Genomic DNA, 21916 nt, shown 5'->3' on the forward strand with positions numbered 1-21916 from the left:
CGAACCATGCGTGCAGACGTTGGGTGAGGCAATTTTCTGTTGAGGGTGGATGAGTAGGTTGGACCACTGTGAGAGGGGTAGTGAATCGTTTTAGATTTTTCCGAGCTTGACGAACTACCCTCTCGCCGGTTACCAGGGTGCGACCAAAGGAGAGATCGAGATACCTTGTCTCCTTGATCCCCTGTATCACCTTGGGAAGTAAAAGTGGTGGCAGAAAAGTGTTAGTTTTTTGCCCTTCCCAAGTGATACTGAAACTCGTCCACCGCCCAAGTCTGCGGATCCGGCAACGGGGAGATATACGTCATGAGTTGGTGGCCTAGGCAAGTAATAAACAAGTCAATGTTTGGTTGCCTGAATTCCTGAAGCAGTAACTGGAATGCTTCTGTGAGAAATTTCCACTCGGTGGGCGCCACCCTGTCTGGACGTGATAAAGTATCGGCCAGTCTGTTTCTACATCCGGGGATGTGCTGAACTATGAACTTTAGTCACAGCCGATCCACTAGACGGAACAAATCTGAATGTCCTTAGAAGTAAAGAGTGGGAGTGTGTTGTTCCCCGATTGCACAGGCACCACACCACAGTGCTGTTGTCTGTGGATATTGCGAGTCGGGCTAACTGTAGTTGATTCTGCCAATGTGATATAGCCAGAATTAAAGCTTCCAACTCCAAGTTGTTTGTGTGCCACTTTCATTGAGCGCCGGGCCATAGCCCTGAGTTTATCTGGTCTTGTAAGTGAAGACCCCACCCCTGAAAGGGGCCGTCCACAAACAGGTGTGTATTCGGGGAAAACCCGAATAAAGAGACTCCGCAGACATTCAACGCCACAAATTGAGGCAAGGCTCTAGCTTAGTCGGTAGAGTGATGGCCTTGAGTGGATCCTGACTCCTGATGTAAGGGTTCAGGAAAAAATTGAATTGGTCGCAGTTGTAAGCGGCCCATGCTAGTTAACTCCTGTGCCGAGGTGATTAACCCTAGCAACACTTGCCACTGGCGAAGTGTGTGTGGTTGGTGTAGAGTAGATGACAAAAGAAGTAGAAACTTGTGCCATCTGTCCCTCGGTACAGATAGGATATCCTGGTCTGTCTTGAACAGGTCTCCTATGAACTGAAGTCAATAGGAGGGAGAATACTCCCGACTTCGTCTCGTTGATTGTCTATCCCAGTTATTGACATGTGTTGATGATACAGTAGATCGCCCTCCATCTACGACTCGAACCAAGTGTTCGTCACGTGTAGATAGTTATTGGCTTCATTACTCCTGTAAATAGCCATAAGTGTCACTGACATGTCAAATGGGAAATACTACCATTGGTAGTGAACCTCAATGAACTGGACCTGAAAAGCCTACGGTTGGGATGGATAGTCGAGACTGATCAAGAGTCAAACGTTCGTTGAACACAGAGATTGTGGATCATTCTCATCTTGTCTGGGTCCTTCATGAGTACCAGGTAGGTGTGAGGATAAAACCCCGGTGTAAAAACTGGGTTGTGAACCCACTCTACAGCTCTTCTTACCAACAGTATATCAATGTTGGATTTTCCCAATCAAACTGTGGTCAACGGTGGGGTTATCTCTACCCGTATACGGACACCATGATATAGTGCGATAAGTACGAAATCGTCCTTGAGACTTGTCTCTGCCACTCCCTTCTCAGTAAGGGAATGCTGGTCTTCCCTGAGAAACGCGCGTCAAGGCTTATAATTCCCTGACTTGCCAGCCCGCTTGGACTTTCCAAGCTTTTTGGGAACTTGACGTGCGTGTCTGCGATCTGTTCGTTGAACAGGGGAGTAGATGACCAAGGTTGACGTAATAGACTGCCCTTGAAACCAGCATCTCAGTTGGAAACGCTATAAAGTCTTGGGTGTAATGGTAATCTCCGTCAGAACGGTCTCAAGATGAATTTTCCTGTGGTCAAACTGACGCTGTAGGAAAAACACGATAGTTTGAAAGTGATCTATTCAGATAGGGTTATCCTCTAATAGATTCTGATCCACTGCAAACATTGACGATATTGGTCGCTTAAATGACGGAGCAAAAGTGAGTTTTGGAGAAGTCTTCCTCCAATGACCTCGTGGTGTCCCTCTTATTTACCCTGTTATCAGGGGAGGGCGTTACTGACACGAGATGGTTTGCTTCCCAATCGGGTACATGTGCTAAGCTGATCATGTGCCGGTTACGTAACCGAGTACACTGTAAGCCTTGGGCTAACGTCATTGTAGAGACCTTGATTGGTACGCAGACGCTGCGCTCAGCGCAGGTCTGGAATGTTGGAACAGCGCTAAGCTGATCGTGCGACGTTTGCGTAATAGGAGCGCATTGGGTAGCAGTCAGACGCTGCGCTCGGCGCAGGTCTATGCTGGATATGTTGGAACAGTGCTAAGCTGATCGTGCGACGTTTGCGTAATAGGAGCGCATTGGGTAGCAGTCAGACGCTGCGCTCGGCGCATGTCTATGCTGGATATGTTGGAACAGTGCTAAGCTGATCGTGCGACGTTTGCGTAATAGGAGCGCATTGGGTAGCAGTCAGACGCTGCGCTCGGCGCATGTCTATGCTGGATATGTTGGAACAGCGCTAAGCTGATCGTGCGTCGCTTGCGTAATAGAAGTGCTTGGGTTGTAGTCAAGTGCTGCGCTCGGCGCAGATAAATCAGACACAAAGCTCAAAAGTATTGACTGGATCAAGGCTTGCGTCTAATCTACCCCCATCATAGCATCTTGATACGCTGGTGCTGTCGCCGACCTCACAGATTAACATACATGTATCTGGAAGTGTCCGGCGGCTGAAAAAATAAGAGCAGTTACGATACTCACAAAATCCTCCGATATTGTTGATTTCGGTGGATGGTGTACTTCTGCAGTCACAGGCGTCATAATACCTGCTGATAATAACGGTTGGGTGGTAATGACCGAACCATGTCATTCGCTATTCTGCGATAGTGACATTCCTCTCGTCTCACGGCGGAATAACTGCAAAATATGATTGTGTGTAATCTGCTTTTATATAGTAAACTCGTTGGATTAGAGATTTACACAAAAATTACATTTTGAATATGGGCGAGCACATCTACGTGCATGCCTAGGACCGTGGATAAAGAGCTTTGGGCGAATATTCCACGACAATATGTACACCACGCAAACACAAGTTACGCAATTAAACCATTGAAGAAATGGTACTGGAAGAATGCCGTAGAATTGAACAGTAATCTATCGGCAAAAATACGAATTCCAAGGGTATACAATATTTTTATATACGCAATTCAATGTAAACCAAGGCTATTTACATTTAGAGATTGGAGAGCACATCTGCGCGCAAACCAACCAACGTGGATGATAATCTTTGTAAGGTTTTTTCCACGACAATTAGTACAATGCTCAAAGGTATGTTACGCAATTAAACCCTTGTTGATGAGACAATACTGGAAGAGTGCCGAAGAATTTGAACTCTAATCTATCGGCAAAATTATGAGTTGCAAAGGTATACAATCTTTTTGTATGCGCAACTAAATGTAAACCAAAGGTATTTATATTTTCATTTAGGGTTTGGAGAGCACATCTGCGTACAGACCAAACAACGTGGATGATAATCTTTGTAAGATTTTTCCCACGACAATTAGTACCACGCTCACTCAATCATAAGTTACACAATTACGCCATTGTTGATGAAGCGGTACTGGAATAATGCCATAGAATTGAACAATAATCTATCGGCAAAACTACAAGTTGCAAGAGTATACAATAGTTCATATACGCAACTCAATGTAAACCAAAAAGACCAACAAAAACCTATTTAATCGCATAAACATAGGTACGCAATAAAAGAATTGTTGATAACGCGGGACTGGAAGAATGCCGTAGATTCGGCAACCATATTTTTAACGAGTTGAAAAAGTATACAATAATTTGAGTATACGCAACTCACTGTTACGCCAAAGCTAGTAGTATTTAAGAACATAAGAATATGTTATACATACGTAGCTGATAATTGTAAACAATATGACTACCTTGGCAGGCAAACGATTGTAACACAATTCAAAATGGCGGCGAACAACAATATTTTGGCGGGGAAAAAGACCAGAGTCTTTACACGCCTAATTAATTCACATAAAACTACACAACATGGTGAAAGTAATATGAAAAGAATACATCACCAATCGCAGATCAATTTTTAAGATTGTAGACAAACTGAAGGTCTAAAATTAATCCAAAAGGAGAGCTCCGCTTGGACACGTCCTAGCTGTGCTGCGACAAGCAGTGATGTGAAGATGACCTTAGGTGTCATCAAGGTCACAGGACAGCGACGGAAGGCCACTGATTGGGACTTGAGAACAACAACTTTATTTCTTCACCCAGGACCTTCTCAGGCTGTCCTTCTAGTTGTCGTAAGTAAGCAGTGAATGCATTAAGGAGTAATGCAGGATAAGTAAAAAATTTGTTGTTTAACGCCGCACTCAGCAATATTCCAGCTATGTGACGCGGTCTGTAAATAATCATGTCTCACCAGACAACCCAGTGATTGACATCATGAGCATCGATCCATGCAACTGGGATACGAGCAAATGCATCAACCAAGTCTGCGAGGCTGAACACCCGATCCCGTTATTCGCGTATGACGGCAACTTGTTAATAATCATGTCTAGACCAGATAATCCAGTGATTGACATTGTGAGCAATGATGCACGCCATCAGGGTACATGGACACACTCAACCAGGTCAACAAGCCTGACCACCCCATCCATTTGGTCGCCTCTTACAACATCATAGATTCCTAGTGACTAATTCTAAGCTGGAATCCTTACAGGGTGAGCAGTTCAAGAGTGAGTGAATGTTAATTTACGACCCAGGCAGTAATATTAAAACCGTCTTACAAACAATCCAGCCCAGCTGACCATTTGATAAAGCACATTATCAACCTGATCACATATCATAACCACCGGATCCTTGACCGCTGGGGCTGGATAGTGGGATTCCAGAACCTATCCACCCCAGAATCCCCACAAAGTCACAAGAATGAATAAAGAAACTGAAACTCACACAGGTTGAGGAGACTTACTTTCGCCATAACGTAGATAGCACACATAAGCAGTTGGTCAATATGACGATCCTTCATAAGGTCCAGGTTATGTACAAAGACATGTTCAAAACACGTCCACATCTTGCGTCGCAGGTCGTCGTCTGTGACTTCTAACCTGTCACACAGGTCACGTAATCGCACGCTCACTAAATGATACACCTGTGGACAGAAGATGCACCCTCAATCTTTGATAACAACCTTGATGCATCTGGATTTGATCAGTGTGGGTCATGTAACCCTTCAAATTCTAAAATGTGGGCAAGATGTTAGTCAATAAAAAGTACTTCTGATTTACCAGTTTGAACAGAAGACCTAAAGAAGAGGTTAAGATAGAAGACCTCAAGTAAATGTCACTGTCAGTTTGAACAGAAGACTACCTCATAGTTACGATTGTAGACCACAAGGAAATGTCACTAGTCCTTCCTGAATTTACTAGTATGTGACTAGCTGGCATTATGTTAATTTTGAAACCTGCATTGTAATTAGTCGCTCGTGTGTTAGTTTGTTGTTTAACACCGCACTCAGCAATATTTCAGCTGTATGATGGCGGTCTCTAAACAATCGATTATAAGTGAGACAATCGACTGATCGATATTGTGAGCAAAGATCCATGAATTCAGGTACAATGACACGCAATCAACCTAGTCACTGATTCGGAATACCAGATCCATTTGTCACTTCTTACGACCAGCTTAGGGACCTATTGCTAGAACCTGTTCTGACCCTGAATCTCAATTTTGCATGCCCGGCTGCTTATAATATTCGGGACAATGCCAGCTTAAAAGTGCTAGCACACTGAGATACCTTGTCGCAGTTTTAACATAAATACCACACTCAGACATTGTTCATCCCCTTAATGCCAAGCACCAGGCAGGGTAACAAGAAGTGCCATCATTTATCGTCATTTGGTATAAGGGAACTGGGGTAAAGCTCACCTTTCTAAAGAACAGCGGCAGAGAGCCAGTTTTCTTGGGTTTATTGGACTTGCTGGGGGAGGGTGGAATCTGTTTGCTGGGACTGGTGGACACCAGGGTCTGTACCGGGATGAGCACCTGCAACACGGAACAGGGTAACTGTAGCAGCTGGAGAAAATTAGTTCATTTATCGATACTAAAAACAGCTTTTGAGATATAAACTTAAAGTCTCTTGAATGAATGGCATTGATTTATGAAACAGTTTAGAGACACGCCACAATAACTTGAAATGTACTATGATCTTAAAAACATCAGTATGTCAAATCTGTATCATATATGTATGACATGAAGAACAGTGATGAGCAAGAGCATTAACACGGAGTCGGCAATGTTCCAGTTTTATCACTGGAACAGACAAACCGGTGACTGAAAACATGAAACCAACAATTCCTGTCATCCAGGTAAGATGACAAGCATTCGGAGAGCTAGAATCTCATCTCAAACAAAGTCTGTCCAATTCAAGGTCTGACCAAACCTTTGAGACTATTGTCCAATGTAGTGCTACATTCTGCATCCTATTGTTACCGTGGTGACCACTAACCTGTCTCCCATCGCTGGTGACGGCTATGAGGGTCTGCCCCGTGGAGAGGGTGTTGGAGTCGGTCTGCGTCACCACGGTGTCCGTGACGCCACTGTTGAGCTGCTTCACCAACTCTGTGTGTGTTGCTGCGTGTGTGGAGAGCTGCTGGGCAGCTGGCCCGAACAGCTGGCGCTTGACGCTGCCAGGCTGGGGGGACGAGAAGCGGTCTACAGCTGACGGCCCTGGGGGGGACTGGAGGGGTTCCACAACTGAACAAACACAAACATGTTTTGGCAAATTTAGACAAACCATGTTTTCAAAGCATCAAAAGAGAACACCAATTTCTTGTCTTGTTTGTTGTATGGACTTTCTAGGTCAAAATGCCAAGAAGCAGGAGGGGGTATTAAAACGCATTTGTGACGTCATTCTATAGTTTAAACGCTCCATTATTTTTCAGGAATGGACAGTTGTTTGTCAATTATACATTATCTTGAACCAAAATTTCATTTAATTTAAACTAGTTATAGGCGGACCTTTTTTTTTTTTACATATATACAAGAGAATGATTTTAACTTTTGATGGGAAATATGAGTCCCCAGTGGGCTCGGTGGGGTTTGAACCCGCATCGCTTGATTTGAGAACGTCCAAGTGTCAACCTCAGCTATGGCGACACATGACAGTGCAGTGTGAAATGAACTATTAAATATTTTCAAATATTTGCATACTCCTTAAATATGCACAATCTTGTGTTAAAGCAGAGTACCTATAACAATGTTCATATGTAAAGCAATTTGGCAAACATGATGAGTAAAATATTCAGGTAAACATATATATCTTTGTTCATGGCTCTAACTTTGCAAGCATCAACCAAGTCAGCGAGCCTGACCACCCGATCCCATTAGTCGCCTCTTACGACAAGCAGAGTCGTCTTTCGCGGCAAGTATGGGATACTGAAGACCTATTCTACCCCGGATCTTCACGTGTCTTAGGGTAGGCTTGTCTGCAAGTCTAGAAACTGAATTTGCCTGGCCTCATTATGCAACCTTTCCAGAGTTTCATGTTACACTGGCAAGCCATCAAAGTCACCTACCTTTGATTGTTCTCTGTGTGTTTCTACCTTCTCCCACAAGAGACTTCACTCTAGGATGTGTGAGCGGGGAGGACGTTATGTTGGAGTTGTTGTCAATCTGATTGGCAGGAGTTACCTGTAAATACATCACGGCACAATCAACTCAATACCATGCAAACAGAAAACAGACTTACTGAAGAATTATTCAACAGAACAATCCATCATTCCTGCACTGTTACGACATACAATTGGGTTTTTTAAGTATTCAAGGAACCATACAGAACATGTTTCAATTGATAATAGCTGAACAAAAGAAATCTGCCCTGCTAACAGAAAAATAAAGTCACAAGTCTCTGAAGCTCACCTGAATTATGAAAAAGTATTGGTGGCCATGCTATAGCTGGGATTCTTTATACAAATGCGTTGGTTCTACAGACCTAGTTACAGAGTAGATGTCAACAATACAGTAGCTCTAGACAAATAGGGATATGTGAAGGTCAAAGATCATAGCTTGATCAAACTCAAAATATGCCAAAAGCCATATGTCATACCGCATACACAGTACTCGGTGAACATCAAACTTCATTCTGACACATGCAGAAATTTGAGTAATGCCACCAGGTCCGCCATGTTTCAAGTCAGATCAGAATTGTGTGAGCACTTTCAGACACATCATGGCAGGGATCATTCATACAAAGTTGTAGTTCTAGAGGAGATGAGGGTAATGTAAAACTTAACACAGGACAGACAAAGTGCACACTTCACTTTCTGTCAGGTGAATTTAAAACAGGACAATCCTTGGTGTGGTGTGGTTTAATGTGGTGTGTGTGGTGAGGTATGAGTGTTGTGTTGTGTTGTGTTGTGTTGTGGTGAGGTGAGGTATGAGTGTTGTGTTGTGTTGTGTTGTGTTGTGGTGAGGTATGAGTGGTGTGGTGTGGTGTGGTGTGGTGTGGTGTGGTGTGGTGTGGTGTGGTGTGGTGTGGTGTGAGTGGTGTGGTGTGGTGTGGTGTGGTGTGGTGTGGTGTGGTGTGGTGTGGTATGGTGTGAGTGGTGTGGTGTGGTGTGGTGTGGTGTGGTGTGGTGTGGTGTGGTCTGGTGTGGTGAGGTATGAGTGGAGTGGTGTGGTGTGGCGTGGCGTGGCGTGGCGTGGCGTGGCTTGGCTTGTGCATGTCATGTGACTGTTACCCACTGAAAGCCTCACCTCCTCACACATCGGGATGTCCTCACTGTGCTCCTGGATGGCGTCCCACAGAGGGGAGTCTCGCTTCCATGCTAGCGACTCCAGTATTGTCTCCTCAATCTGAAGTAGTACGACGGGTCAGTGAGTGCCCTCAGTATTTTAACACAACAATCAGATACATGGTACATACAAACATCTCATTGTCATCAACTCTTGCTTATTCTGCTATGACTGCAATTCTGTCAAGACTGGGACTGTTATATTTGCTTGGATAGCGAAAATTTCAAAAACCAGCCCATGATCTCTTAAACCCCCACTTCTTTCTGTGTACCAGAGTGAGAGTGAGAATGGTCTTACCCGCTTTTAGCAATATTTCAGCAATATTACAGCAGGGACACCTGAAATGGGCCTCACACATTGAAACCATGTCATGAATCGAACCCGGGTCTGCAGCCTGACAAGCGAACGACCTAACCACTAGGCTACCCAAACGCCCCCTGTGTACCAGAGAGAGAGCTGGACATACATGATTGAGATGCTTGACGACATCCCGTGAAAGTCCTTCCTCAGCCCGGATGCAAATCTCGATGACTTTGTAGAGGTGATAGGAGCTCATCTCAAACACATCCACAATCCAAGGAAACGTTCTATTAACAAAATGAAAAATAAATTATCAACAAATAAACATTCATTTTTTATATGCATCTTGTCAGCCTAATGTTTGCTCAATGCTGGCTTTTTAACTAATAATTAGCACAGTTGTTACGCAGATAGATAAGACAATAGCTTCAGTTGAACCGACTGACAGAAAGTTTACGCAAGACTGCTTTTGTACGATTTCAGGAAGTCTTTCCCCATTGCCCTAAATAACATAAATTGGATCAATTTGGGACATACATAGTCATGATTATTATGAATTATTGGCTATGAATTGAAATAAATGTATTGATGAACACATGGTCTGTGCATTAGTAAAAAAAATGTATTGCCATAGATTGCGATATGGGTATCTGAATTGTAATATATTGGGACACTCATCATGCTCATTGCACATGCAGACTATTTTTTACATACTTAAGTAAATATGTTTTTGGTTTTGTTTTGTTTGTTGTTTAATGCCGCACTCAGCAATATTCCAGCTATATGACAGCGGTCTGTAAATAATTGTGTCTGGACCAGACAATCCAGTGATTGATATCATGAGCATCGATCCACACAGTTGGGATACAAGGACATGCATCAACCAAGTCAGCGAGCCTGACCACCCGAACCCGTTAGTCGCCTCTTACGACAAGCATAGTCGCCTTTTACAGCAAGCATGGGTTGCTTAAGACCTATTCTACCCCTTCTAAGATCTTCATGAGTCTACAGTAAATATTACTTAGCATGGTCAATCACCACCATTTTGTACTCATGGATACAGGGGAGATCAGAATGTGGAATAAAATCATTTGTGCATTTCTACAGTTCTGTCTGTCTGTCTATGTGTCTGTGCTTGCGTGTGTTTTTGTGTGCCTGTCTGCTTGTGCTAGTCCTTACTTATGCCAGTTTCATACAGCTAGCATACTGACCATGCCCCAGTTTAAAATGGAGACTCTTCCCAGACACAATATACCGACTCCGAGACGACAAGTCCTTGTTTTAGCCCCTCACTGCTGAGTGCAAGGCAGGTAACAACAAGTACCATCTTTTAACATCTTTTGGGAAGATGCCGCTAAGGCATCAAACCACCAACCTTCCGCTTTCAGAGCACGTTCTCTATCCCCTACACCAAGGAGGCTGTCTATGACAGGATGGGAGTATTGTAAACTGACCGTTGTGAGTTGTAGGAAAAGATGACAATCTCCAGACAGCAGGCCAGCAGCGACCGGTGGAACATGGGGTGCTCCAGTAAACCTTGCACAGATGTCTGCAACAGTCAAGGTGGCTTTCTAAACTTCATGTACATGTATCAGTCAACAGTTTACACACTGCTCTGAAATAGACTTCCACAAAAGTCCTAGAATTTGATATCCTAGTCATAAAAATACTTCTTCAGAGCTTGAGAAATGCTCAAGTAAACTTAAATCAAATCCTAGCGTATCAAATATGCATCAAAATTAATGCATATATTACAACTGTTAGATAAAATGATTGTGTATCAGGCTATCACAAAAATTCACTTATTGACAGTTACATTCGGAAAGGATTGTGTAACAAACATACCGATAGATGCCAATTGAAAAGCACATCAATGTACATGTTGTATCTTAAACAGTCACTGATTAGTGATTAAAACAATAGCACCTTTCTTACAATGCTAATTTTTGCAAACAAAAATGGCTTCCTGGAGAGGAAGCCGCATGCTGATGTAGACGGTATACTACTATTCACACAGTTTAAAATGATTTTCAGGGATTGTTACAAAACATGTCAAGAAACAGGTGGGTAAAACGTATTTGACTACCCTCTAAAATTGTGGATACCCAATCAAAATCAAATACCCAAATAACCAAAAGCTTATCTTTAGCTCTGCTTCTTGCAGTACCAAGATAAGTTTAGGCAACCATGATTTCCTCAACTAACTGTACATGAAATATCTTGAAAAATGCTTGAACTGTATCAGTACATAACGTTGTGTCATCGTCACGTGGGAGGGGATTCCTGAAGTGATGCACCTCTCTTTGAGCATAGTATCCGGACATGAGCAAGGAACGCCACTTGCAGCACTGAATGACTGGACCACCAATGCCACAAATCCATCAAGGACTCAGGAAGTGTGACAGAATGATTGAAGTTGTGAACTGTCAGAAATATTATTCATAGCACAGAGACCAGTAAATAATCAGTGGTCACACTAATGACACAATCAACCAGTTCAGACTTCAGACACCATACCTCACGACTCACTCTTTCGACAAATAAATTTGAATGGGGTGGTTGGGAACTGAGCGAGTGAATGCTGTGTACCAACGTAGTCAGCAATAATCCAGGCATATCACAGCAGACTCTAAATAAGTGAGTTTGGATCAGACAAACCTGAATGCATGTGCAACAATCAAAGCTATGGGGGCATTCCTACATGCAATAAGTCAAGTCACAGAGGCTGACCACCCCATCCCCTTCAGCTAGGGACCTGGGGAACTACCTTAACCGAAATTTCAATTGGGTGATGGACCACAAGGATAATAAACTCACAGCTGGGTTTGTTTTCTGGTCTTTGCCGATCCGTTTCTTTTCCCCCTGCACGATGTTCTCCAACATCTTGAAATAGAGGCTCTCCCCCAACTGAAGGCGACGTCGGGCGAAGTCAATGTGGGCGCCAGGATGACCCTCGGAAGGCTGCAACAGAAGGTAAAGTCAAAATATGTCATGATATGTCTACCACATATCGATACAAATTATGATACTCAAGTCACGATATTACTCAGATGGTGATAACATATTTGCCTGAAATTCCCCATGTTCCATCTGCTTTGGTTAACACAAGGTCCTCCTGTCGACCAGCTTGTGTCCAACTCACATGATTTGTTAATATAGGCCAATTCTACTTCAATCAGATAATGAATTTTGCTTAATGACATGCAGGTGATAGAGATGTTTCGTCAATAGCTCATTGAGTAAGAAGGCATCTCATTAATGTAAGAAGCTTGAAAGTAGTTCCGGCTTGGGACCTGATTTGCATATTTATTTTATCATGACACCAAGTTTATCAGATTGGTTTACTCCATAGCCAACACAAGCCTATACAGTAACCTACGTTCATAACCAACACGCTTATAATGAACTGATGGATAAAACTAATTTATTTTTTGCTCCTGGCCATTTGTAGTATATATGCTGGACATATGCTTATAACGAACTATGGCTATAACCAACTAAAATTAGTGATCCCTTTGGGTTCGTTATAACAGTAGTTTACTGTATATAATAAATGCTGCATTTTTGTAAACAGATAAATAAAACATGAATCAATACATGGGTAGGTCTTTCTTGCATCATAAGGTCAGGTGTAAATTCACAATGAGTGAGCAAGTTGGGTTAAACACCGCTTTGAACAGTTTCCTAATTATATACCATCATGTCAGCTTCATAGGGGGGCACGACTGTCCATGTTACCAGCTGGTCCTTGAACCACTGGACTATAGAGCCAAGTTTCTTATTAAGCTTGTTACAGTTGAGTGAGTGAGAAATGGTTTCAAGCACTGCACTCATGCGGGAGTGAGTGAGTATGGTTTTATGCCTCTTTTAGCAATATTCCAGCAATATCATGGCGGGGGACACCTGAACTGGGCTTTACAAAATGTACCCACTTTGGGAATCGAACCCAGGTCTTCAGTGTGACAAGCGAACACTTTAACCACTTGACTACCCCACAACTGTTACAGATGAGCAGTCCCAGATATACTGAGAGACATGCTTCTTTTCACATGTTGTTGACAGCTTTGTCATTGTACAGGTTTAGACAAGTGAATCGGATCCCTGGGAATAAGAAAGTTTTCACAACATCCACAAAACATTTTATCCAAAATTTACTTAATTATCACATTTTTCTTTTTTTAAAATTCAAATTGCTATGCTCCCCAAATAAAGACTTGCTACCTCTAATCATCTTACTCAATGGCATGTTAGTGATATACTTAAGGTTTCTTTTATTTAAACCAGTGTTCAAAATTAATGGGGATTCTGGACCCTTGAATCTTAAGACTCCCTAAATATTAAAATCTTAACATTACAGTTATGGCACCTAGACTTTCATGCTTAATTTGAAACAGTGTTAAAGAGTGTTGGATTAGCTTACTCAGCAAGCATAAACAGAAATAAATCATGCATAACACACAAAGCCTTGAGAGGAAAAAGTCCATTACACCAGCAACCAGACAATGAAACAGCTGTATTGTAGGGGCAAAGTAGGTCAGCTTGTCTTGTTTATCAATAGCCAGGAGTGTCAACGAAGTATCAGTTACATCTAGCTTAACAGCCATGTGAGCATTCAAGCATGAACTATCCTTACAAGCATAAAGGCCATCCTTGGTGGATACAGAATTCATTTATACGAAATTACCATAACATCATATATATATTACTTTAGAAGCTTTAAGACTGACCAATAAAACAAATTTGAAATTAGAAAAAAAATAAAATGACTTGAAGGAAAAAAATTGTTTTGCCTGACTTTTCTACAATTAGTTTAAATTTTTAAAAAAACAAACAAGCTTTTATCACTGCTGATAATAAGAAATGGTGAATTAAGTATAAAAACCTTTATTATCAACCCCCCTCCCCCCAACCTAAAAAAATACCTTTTAGTATTGTATCATGTGTTTTTTGGCGATTCTTTTACAAGCAGTACTAATCTGAAGTTAATTACCCCCCTCTCTCTCTCTCTCATACATTGAATTAAATTTTAGGCAGAACATTTTGAAAACCAACTAATAAACAATACAATGTCTAAAGACATACTGCTACATCAGAATACATTACAAAAGGTATTCGAGTATTTAACAGAAGAGTTAACCAAATTCAAGGCCTTTTCAAGACATTTTAGCAAATTTTAAGCATGTTCAATAAGTTCAAGGCAGATTCAAATTTAAGGCCTTAATAAGTCCTGCAACATTCAAAACTGTTTTAATTTGTGCTAACCTTGTATTTTTGTGCACTACCAGTAGAATATATTTAGCAAGACCACCACACTTGGATCTCGGTCCTGGTGAGCTAATACATCCTTTTGAATCAAATGGATTTGGGAGACGGAACATTTTTGTCATATTGTCAATCCTTTCTTCCCCTCTTTGAGGATACTTACTTGTACATAATGTGTGCAGAAGATCTCGCCCATATCCTGCACTCTGGAAACAATGTCATCTTTCGGGTCTTTGTTGCACTCTCTGGAAAGAATTAGCAAAAAGGTTCCCATGGTTACAGTATTAATGTCTCACACATACGTTAAATAATTACCCCCAAAATACTAATTGCATTTTGATGGCAACTTGTGGCAATTCTTGTCAGTTGTAATGTCCTTAAAACATTTCTTTTTCAAACAAGGGTCATTAGAGAACAATTCCCCCTGTTTCCAATAAATTCGAAAGAACAAATGCCCTGAACAAGTCCAACGATTCGAGAATTTCAACATCTATTTCTGTCTCTCCGTATGTATACAAGAGTAGTTATTAGGGTTGGGAATTGGACCAAAAAGTGTATTGCGATATATTGCAATATTTCAAAAACAAAATATTATTGCAATATATTGGGAAATAATTTCTACCAAGAGAAAAGCTTTTTTTCATATCCCTTTGACAAATATTAATATGAAAGCTGCAATGTTAACAATTTGGTCAAAATTATAAACCAATTTTAATAAATTGTACTATTATTTTTATCTACAATCAAATAAAGAGTATGAAGCATTTGTTTTGTCTTTGTTTTGATTTAATAAGGTAAGACTATATATCATGGCATATACATTTCAGTCACAGTTTGAATAATGAGGGAAAAACCGATACGCCAAATACGTATCGCGATACGTATCGTGATGAATTTGTATTGCAATTTACCAGTATACCGATAAAACCTCACATCCCTAGTAGTTGTTGAGCTATCAAACCTATACCACTTTGTATTGCTATGTCAGGTTCACACCACTATGGACAGTCAAAATCAAACTCGTTGGTAAGGAAAAAGAACAAACATAAATTCTAAAAATCCCTGAATAGCAAAAGGCACCAGTTGACAACCTGGTCTTTGTGTGTGCAGTTTCAAAAAGGGTGTCTAAAGATATGGTCAGGACAAACACCATTATGAAAAGAGTCAAAGTCAAACTTGTAGCCATGGAAACAGGAAAAAATATTGACACGTAAATAGCAAAAGGCATCACTTCAGCCCCTGATTAATACATGTACCAACTCTGTTCTGCTCCAGAAACTACACCTACCTCTGTTTCTGTTAAGTTCAACTTGTTCCCATGGAAACAGGAATTTTTGAAAAATTCTAAGTAGCAATGGACACCACTTTAGCCTCTGGTTAGTACATGTAACAAAACTGGTTAAAAAATCTTTTGCGGTTATACTCGGGAAACGAAAGACGGATGGGTGGACCAGATGATAACTACATCCCCCCCATGTCAAAGGAAGGATATTCTCTTACATCACTAACCTTGAACGAGAAAAATCGGGTGGCAGCAATTATGTTGAAACAAACCCTTTAACAGCTCCTTATCGTGAGAGTGCAAATTGACAAGACTAATTGTGCTAATGATGTGCTGTTTCCAACGCCCCCACAAATGTGTTTCCAATTCAGCCCATGGTAAAAGAGGGAACGCAGGTAGATATTTGTTGGTTTTTTTTAGTTTTTGTTGCCATATTCAAAATTCATGGCTTATCTATGGATGGTTAAGTGCAACAAATTTGTGATAGTGGCATAAAATCTGGAAAGAAAGTGTTGCAACTCGGGGGGAGAAAGGGGGCCTGATCAGGTTTGTCAGGGAAACAAGAAACACAATATTCTGCTTGTGGCCTAAGTTCTAAATGTTACTACTTACCCGAATATTTCCAGGAGAGTATCACTGGGAGAGGTCCTTCTCCCAGACAGAAGAGCTTGTAGGCGGCTAACACTCTGTGTTGCCGTGGAAACTGGTGTGACACTTGGGTCCTTGTCCTTCAGGTAATATCTCCCAGTCAGTGGGGTGGATGGCGCCAGACTTCGTGTCTACCACAAAACAAAAAAAATGTTAAATTGTTTGTTTGTTTGTTGTTTAACACCACACTCAGCAATATTCCAGCTATATGACGGCAGTCTCTAAGTAATCAAATCTGGATCAGACAATCCAGTGATTGACACCATCAGCATCGATTCACCCAATTGGGATCGATGACATGCATCAACCAAGTCAGCGAGCCTGACCACCCGATTTAAGTTGTGCACAGCCTAATTCCTGCATAACACAAATCAACAACTACTGCTAATAAAACAGTATTGTGTTGTTTGTTTTCAGAAAAACTTGTTGTTAATGGCGTTGACACATTGAAAAACAGGACAATTGTCATCAACTGAATAATGATTAACAATCAGTCATGGAGTCATGGAAATGACTGGCAACTTGTCAGCGAGCAATCACTGTTTATATCTATAGATTGTCATCACGCCACAAACCTTTACAACCCTCTACAGTCATAATATGCACTATACAGGTGAAACTACTGCAGCCTACTGTATGGTAACCTCAAGCTAGTTCATTACTGAGACTGGACCATAGGGACTTTTGTTTTCATCGGTCACATCACACAAAACTGTTTTAAAAAACTTACGTAGGTGGTCTAAAAAAAAGAAAATTCAACTTGCAGATTAGCACTACAAGTGCTATTAATGAATAAGTGAAAGTGTGAGTATGGTTTTACACCAGCAATATCACGGCAGGGGACACTAGAAATGGCTCCACACATTGTACCCATGTGGGGAACTGAACATGGGTCTTCCACATGACAGGCAAACACTTAAACCTTCAGACTGCCCCTTATCATCTTGTAAACATGGCCAATACTGAATTATTAGTTTGTTTCTTGTTTAGCGCTACTCTGCAATATTCCAGCTATATGACAGAAGCATGCAAATAAATCTTGGCCAGTAAAAACAGTGATTGATATTATGAGCAATGATCCACGCAATCTGTGTACATTGACACACGATAAACAAGTCTCTATGCCTGAATAGCCAATCCATTAAGTCGATCTGTTCAACAAGCATAGGATGCTGGGGACCAATGACAACCCAAAATCCCCATGGGAGAAACACTGAACAAACTTAATGTTCCGTGCATAGGCTTAGGCTTGTCTACCTAGTCACTGGTTGCCAAGGTGATTAATAACTAGTGGTATAATGATACGTGGATACAGCATTGTATCGTGATACAAGGCCCACGATAAATCAATTTACAACTCCTGCATCACGATACAGTCATGCCCCGCTTATACAGACTTCAGATATCCGGAAACCTCGGTTCATGGACGATTTTCATTCAAAACAAAATAATTACTAGTATATAAATTTACCCGTTTATACTTAAATTCAGTTTCCGGAACCGGATGGTCCTTTTCATACACAAAACACTGAAATGCACACAAAATTGTATCACTTACCCGGACAATACACTTCCGCTGGTGGTAATCCTTTGATTCGTGAGAAGTCAATTAACCGAGTGACACTGAATTACGTTTGAGACGAGCTTGTTTATTGTACAAGTAATCCCATTCGATAAATAATGGAGTCTGTGGAGGGCAGAGACAGATTTTTTTAAACGTGTGGATGTATCTGTTTGCTGTCATGTCATGAGTTGCATAATTGAAGGGAAGTAACTCTTCCAGTAAGAAGCTGGTTTCAGTTATACGGAAATTCGTTTATACGGACGAATTGTGAAATGACGCAAGTGTCCATATAAACGAGGCACGACTGTACATATAATACATTTATAACAAGTTGTATTGGTGGAAAAACATCTTATTAACAAAATATTAACAGAAACTGTTCAACCACCAGCTTATGCAGATTGTCTAGTATATCATGGTTGGAATGTAGAGTCAGTACAGTGACGTTTGTGTATGGTGAGATCAGAGCACAGTAAGTACATTAAACGAGAATAGTAAAGAGAATGTACCGTATTCGACGCAATAAGCGCCCCGCTCTAATAAACGCCCATGGCGATGTTTGCTAAGATATTGGCTAGTGAACAATCCCAATTAGCACCCCTTCCGATTGATCAATGTACACTGGACATTTATTTGCATATAATACGCACACGTGTGTTATATGCACCCTTAATTATGGGCAATAAAGTTCTGGAAAAATATATCTGTCGTAGATAAACATTTCAGACTGTCAGCATAAACCACGAAATTTATCTTTCAACTTTTCCACCAAAATAATATTCTAATAAGAGCCCCCTTTTTCTAATTTTGAGAGCGCCCTGGGCGCTTATTTCGTCGAATATGGTATGTATGGCGAGGGTTGTTCTTACCTGGTCCACGTGCTGCCTCAATGACTTCTTCTTGGCCATCTGTTCTGCGAAGTCTGTCCCAGGTTTCCCCGGCGTACCTATCTCCTCCTCTGCCTCCTCCCCGAGAAAGATCCGCTCGTCAAAATCCCCGACACTCAGCACATACTCTTCATAGGCATTATTGATCGACTTGCTGGAAGAGATATGATGAACCTCTCACTGTTAATACAATGTACAACCTGGCCCAGATCCTGCCATATACAATTACAATGTAAGGAATGTGTTCAAACAAACTAAATGGCCAACATCCTGTATTCTACATTGTCAGAAATATAACAGCTACACCACAGAAACACATGTTTACAGGGATTTATCTGTTTCCTCATAAAGTGCCTTTTTTCATAATGGAGATATTAAAAAATTGGATTTTTTTACTGTTTATAAATAGGAGGAATGGAAATGTAACTGTCATTTACTGCAGGCTTGGGGCAGTTGATGAGCAGGTGTAGACTAACACCTGGTTTACTGTTAAAGTGAGCAGTAAACCCCATTTGTACAGGAAGTGTACAGTGCAGTACACACCGTACACACAAATAGTAAGGCAATGTCTGAGTGTTTCCTTTCCCTGTGATAACAAGCATGAAGTACTCATATCCCCCGCCAAAATGACATGTCCGGTTGTGTGCAATGCATTAGCTCCTGTGAACTATGTTCACTGGGCCTTTTTGTAAATGGCCTAATTGCAGCACTAACAAGTCCAACTTGTTGCAATGGAAACATGAAAAATAAAAAATTCTTAAATTCCGAAATAGCAAAAGGCAGTTCAGTATGTGTCTGGTAAACATGCATAGTTTTGTTAGAAAGTATTGAATGGGTTTTGAGTTATGCTCCAGAAACAAACACTACCGAATAGAACCTAAGTCCAACGGAAACGTAAAAAATAAAAATTTATAAAACTGCTAAATAGCAAAAGGCACCAGTTCAGTATGTGTCTGGTAAACATGCAAAGGTTTAAGAGAAATTATTTAACGGTTTTTGAGTTACGCTCCGGATACGAACAGCACCCTTATGGAACCCAAGTCCAACTTGTTGCCATGGAAACGTAAAAATAATTTTTTTAATAAAATTCCTAAATAACAAAAGGCACCAGTTCAGCATGAGTCTGATAGACGTGCAAAGTTTTGTAGAAAAATATTTAACGGTTTCTGAGTTATGCTCCCAAAACGATTTTGGGGCGCACACACGCACACACAGACGGAACCAATTCTATATCCCCCGCCAACTTTGTTTTTTAATTTTATCCCCCGCCAAGTTTTATTCCTAGTCAGTCTCCATTGTGAAAACACACACTACAAGGCACGCCCTTAGGCAGAGATTAGTAAACATCTCAAAGGACTACTTATTTTCTCCCAAAACCTAATTAAGTTAAACAAGAGTTTGCCACTAACGTGGCTATGTCCCCCGCCCCTCATGCAGAATTTATGAAATAGTTGAATCTAAACAAACCTTAACCTTTTTTAACCGAGGTGGAACTTGTCAGGGAAATTGTAAAAAAAACATGAGTCCATCTTGTTGCCATGGAAACATAACAAATAAAAATTTCTAAAATTTCTCAATAGCAAAAGGCACCAGTTCAGCCTGTACCTGACAGACCTGCAAAGTTTGATGAAAAAATATTGAACGGTTTATGAGTTATGCTCCAGAAACTCACACTCCCCTCACAGAACCTAAGTCCACTTTAAATATCCAGTTATCATTATTCACAACAATACACTCTTCAGTTATGCGAAACTTCAACTCATGGTTTATCCTTTCTTCCCAGCACATCTGGGTGTCCAGGTATCTGTATTAGCATGGCAAGTCATCATCAGAATGCAGAATTGAAAGCTAAAATCATTATCCTTTCAAAAGCAAACAAGAGTTTGCCACTAACGTCACCCCCGCCCCTGTTGCAGAATTTATGACATAATTAAATCTAAACAAACCCTAACCTTTTTTAACCGAGATGGAACTTGTCATGGAAATTGTAAAAAATAAATATTTCTAAAATTTCTCAATAGCAAAATGCACCAGTTCAGCATGTACCTGACAGACCTGCAAAGTTTGATGAAAAAATATTGAACGGTTTATGAGTTATGCTCCGGAACGAACCCTACCCTCACAGAACCTAAGTCCATCTTGTTGCCATGGAAACACAAAATATAAACATTTCTTAAATTTCTAAATAGCAAAAGGAACCAGTTCAGCATGTACCTGACAGTTTGATGAAAAAATATTGAACGGTTTATGAGTTATGCTCCGGAAACGAAACGTGACGGACGGACGGAGCCCGTTTCTATATCCCCCGCCAACTTTGTTGGGCGGGGGATAATAAATAACTAGCCCTAGAGGTAGTTTGGAGCTCATTTCAGACTAGTGGTTCATGCAATACACTTAAGATTTAGGTCGGAAACATTTAGCCCTTCTGAATGTTAACTGGTCTCAGACTAACGCACTGTCCGTGTCTAACCCTGAACTGAGCTGTGCACGAGATAATTATTTATTGGTGACCATATTTACCCCATCCTAATTTGGTCTTACCCCAAGACTTGAGTCCAGGGGATGTATTCTGCCTCCTGCCAGCAGTGGCCAAGTATTGGGTGCTGGGGATCTATTTCAAGCACACCACAGACAGTGCAGGAACGACAATGGGGACAGGAAGCCAGAGTTCCAGAGTGAGCGAGTGAGTACGGTTTTACACCGCTTTTAGTAATATTCCAGCAATATCACAGCAGGGACACCAGAAATGGGCGTCACACATTGTACCCATGTCGTGAATCGAACCCTGGTCTTTGGCATGACGAGCAAACGCTTTAACCACTAGGCTACCCGACCAACCGCCAGAGTTCCAGAAGTATATTATCATGACTAATAGAGTGATGCATGTCAAGACAAAACAATAACATGATTAAACAATATCTTAAGTCAATGTTTATGCTCACATTCAGCGAACACCAAAAAGAATACCACTTTGGGCAAAACTCACCTATTGACTTCAAAATTCCCAGTCTCCAAAATTGCCGACAATGTTTCCACTTTCCCTTTCAGAATCTACAACAAATGCAACAAACAAGATTAAAATACCAGCAGCTAGAGACTT

The 21916-nt window shown here is 41.1% G+C and overlaps 1 protein-coding gene and 1 non-coding gene across 2 annotated transcripts in view; both read right to left on the bottom strand.

Moving 5' to 3' along the window:
* LOC139454028 (retinoblastoma-like protein 1) overlaps nt 1-21916 on the bottom strand; it is a 50073-nt gene that overhangs the window by 16165 nt on the left and 11992 nt on the right. The window contains exons 7-18 of the mRNA XM_071235512.1: nt 21803-21867; nt 18799-18970; nt 16330-16496; nt 14599-14680; nt 11991-12134; nt 10628-10722; nt 9340-9460; nt 8835-8933; nt 7655-7769; nt 6586-6833; nt 6006-6122; nt 5050-5229 (exon numbers count right to left, since the gene is read on the bottom strand). Coding sequence (XP_071091613.1) covers nt 5050-5229; nt 6006-6122; nt 6586-6833; nt 7655-7769; nt 8835-8933; nt 9340-9460; nt 10628-10722; nt 11991-12134; nt 14599-14680; nt 16330-16496; nt 18799-18970; nt 21803-21867 — 1605 coding nt within the window. The remainder of the gene's footprint in view (nt 1-5049; nt 5230-6005; nt 6123-6585; nt 6834-7654; nt 7770-8834; nt 8934-9339; nt 9461-10627; nt 10723-11990; nt 12135-14598; nt 14681-16329; nt 16497-18798; nt 18971-21802; nt 21868-21916) is intronic.
* LOC139454601 (small nucleolar RNA U6-53/MBII-28) lies at nt 20550-20650 on the bottom strand. The gene has a single exon (XR_011652464.1). It is a non-coding gene; the product is annotated as a small nucleolar RNA U6-53/MBII-28 (small nucleolar RNA).

This window comes from Haliotis cracherodii, unplaced genomic scaffold (assembly GCF_022045235.1).
Source record: "Haliotis cracherodii isolate W230 unplaced genomic scaffold, xgHalCrac1.p SCAF_10, whole genome shotgun sequence".
Classification (NCBI taxonomy): domain Eukaryota; kingdom Metazoa; phylum Mollusca; class Gastropoda; order Lepetellida; family Haliotidae; genus Haliotis; species Haliotis cracherodii.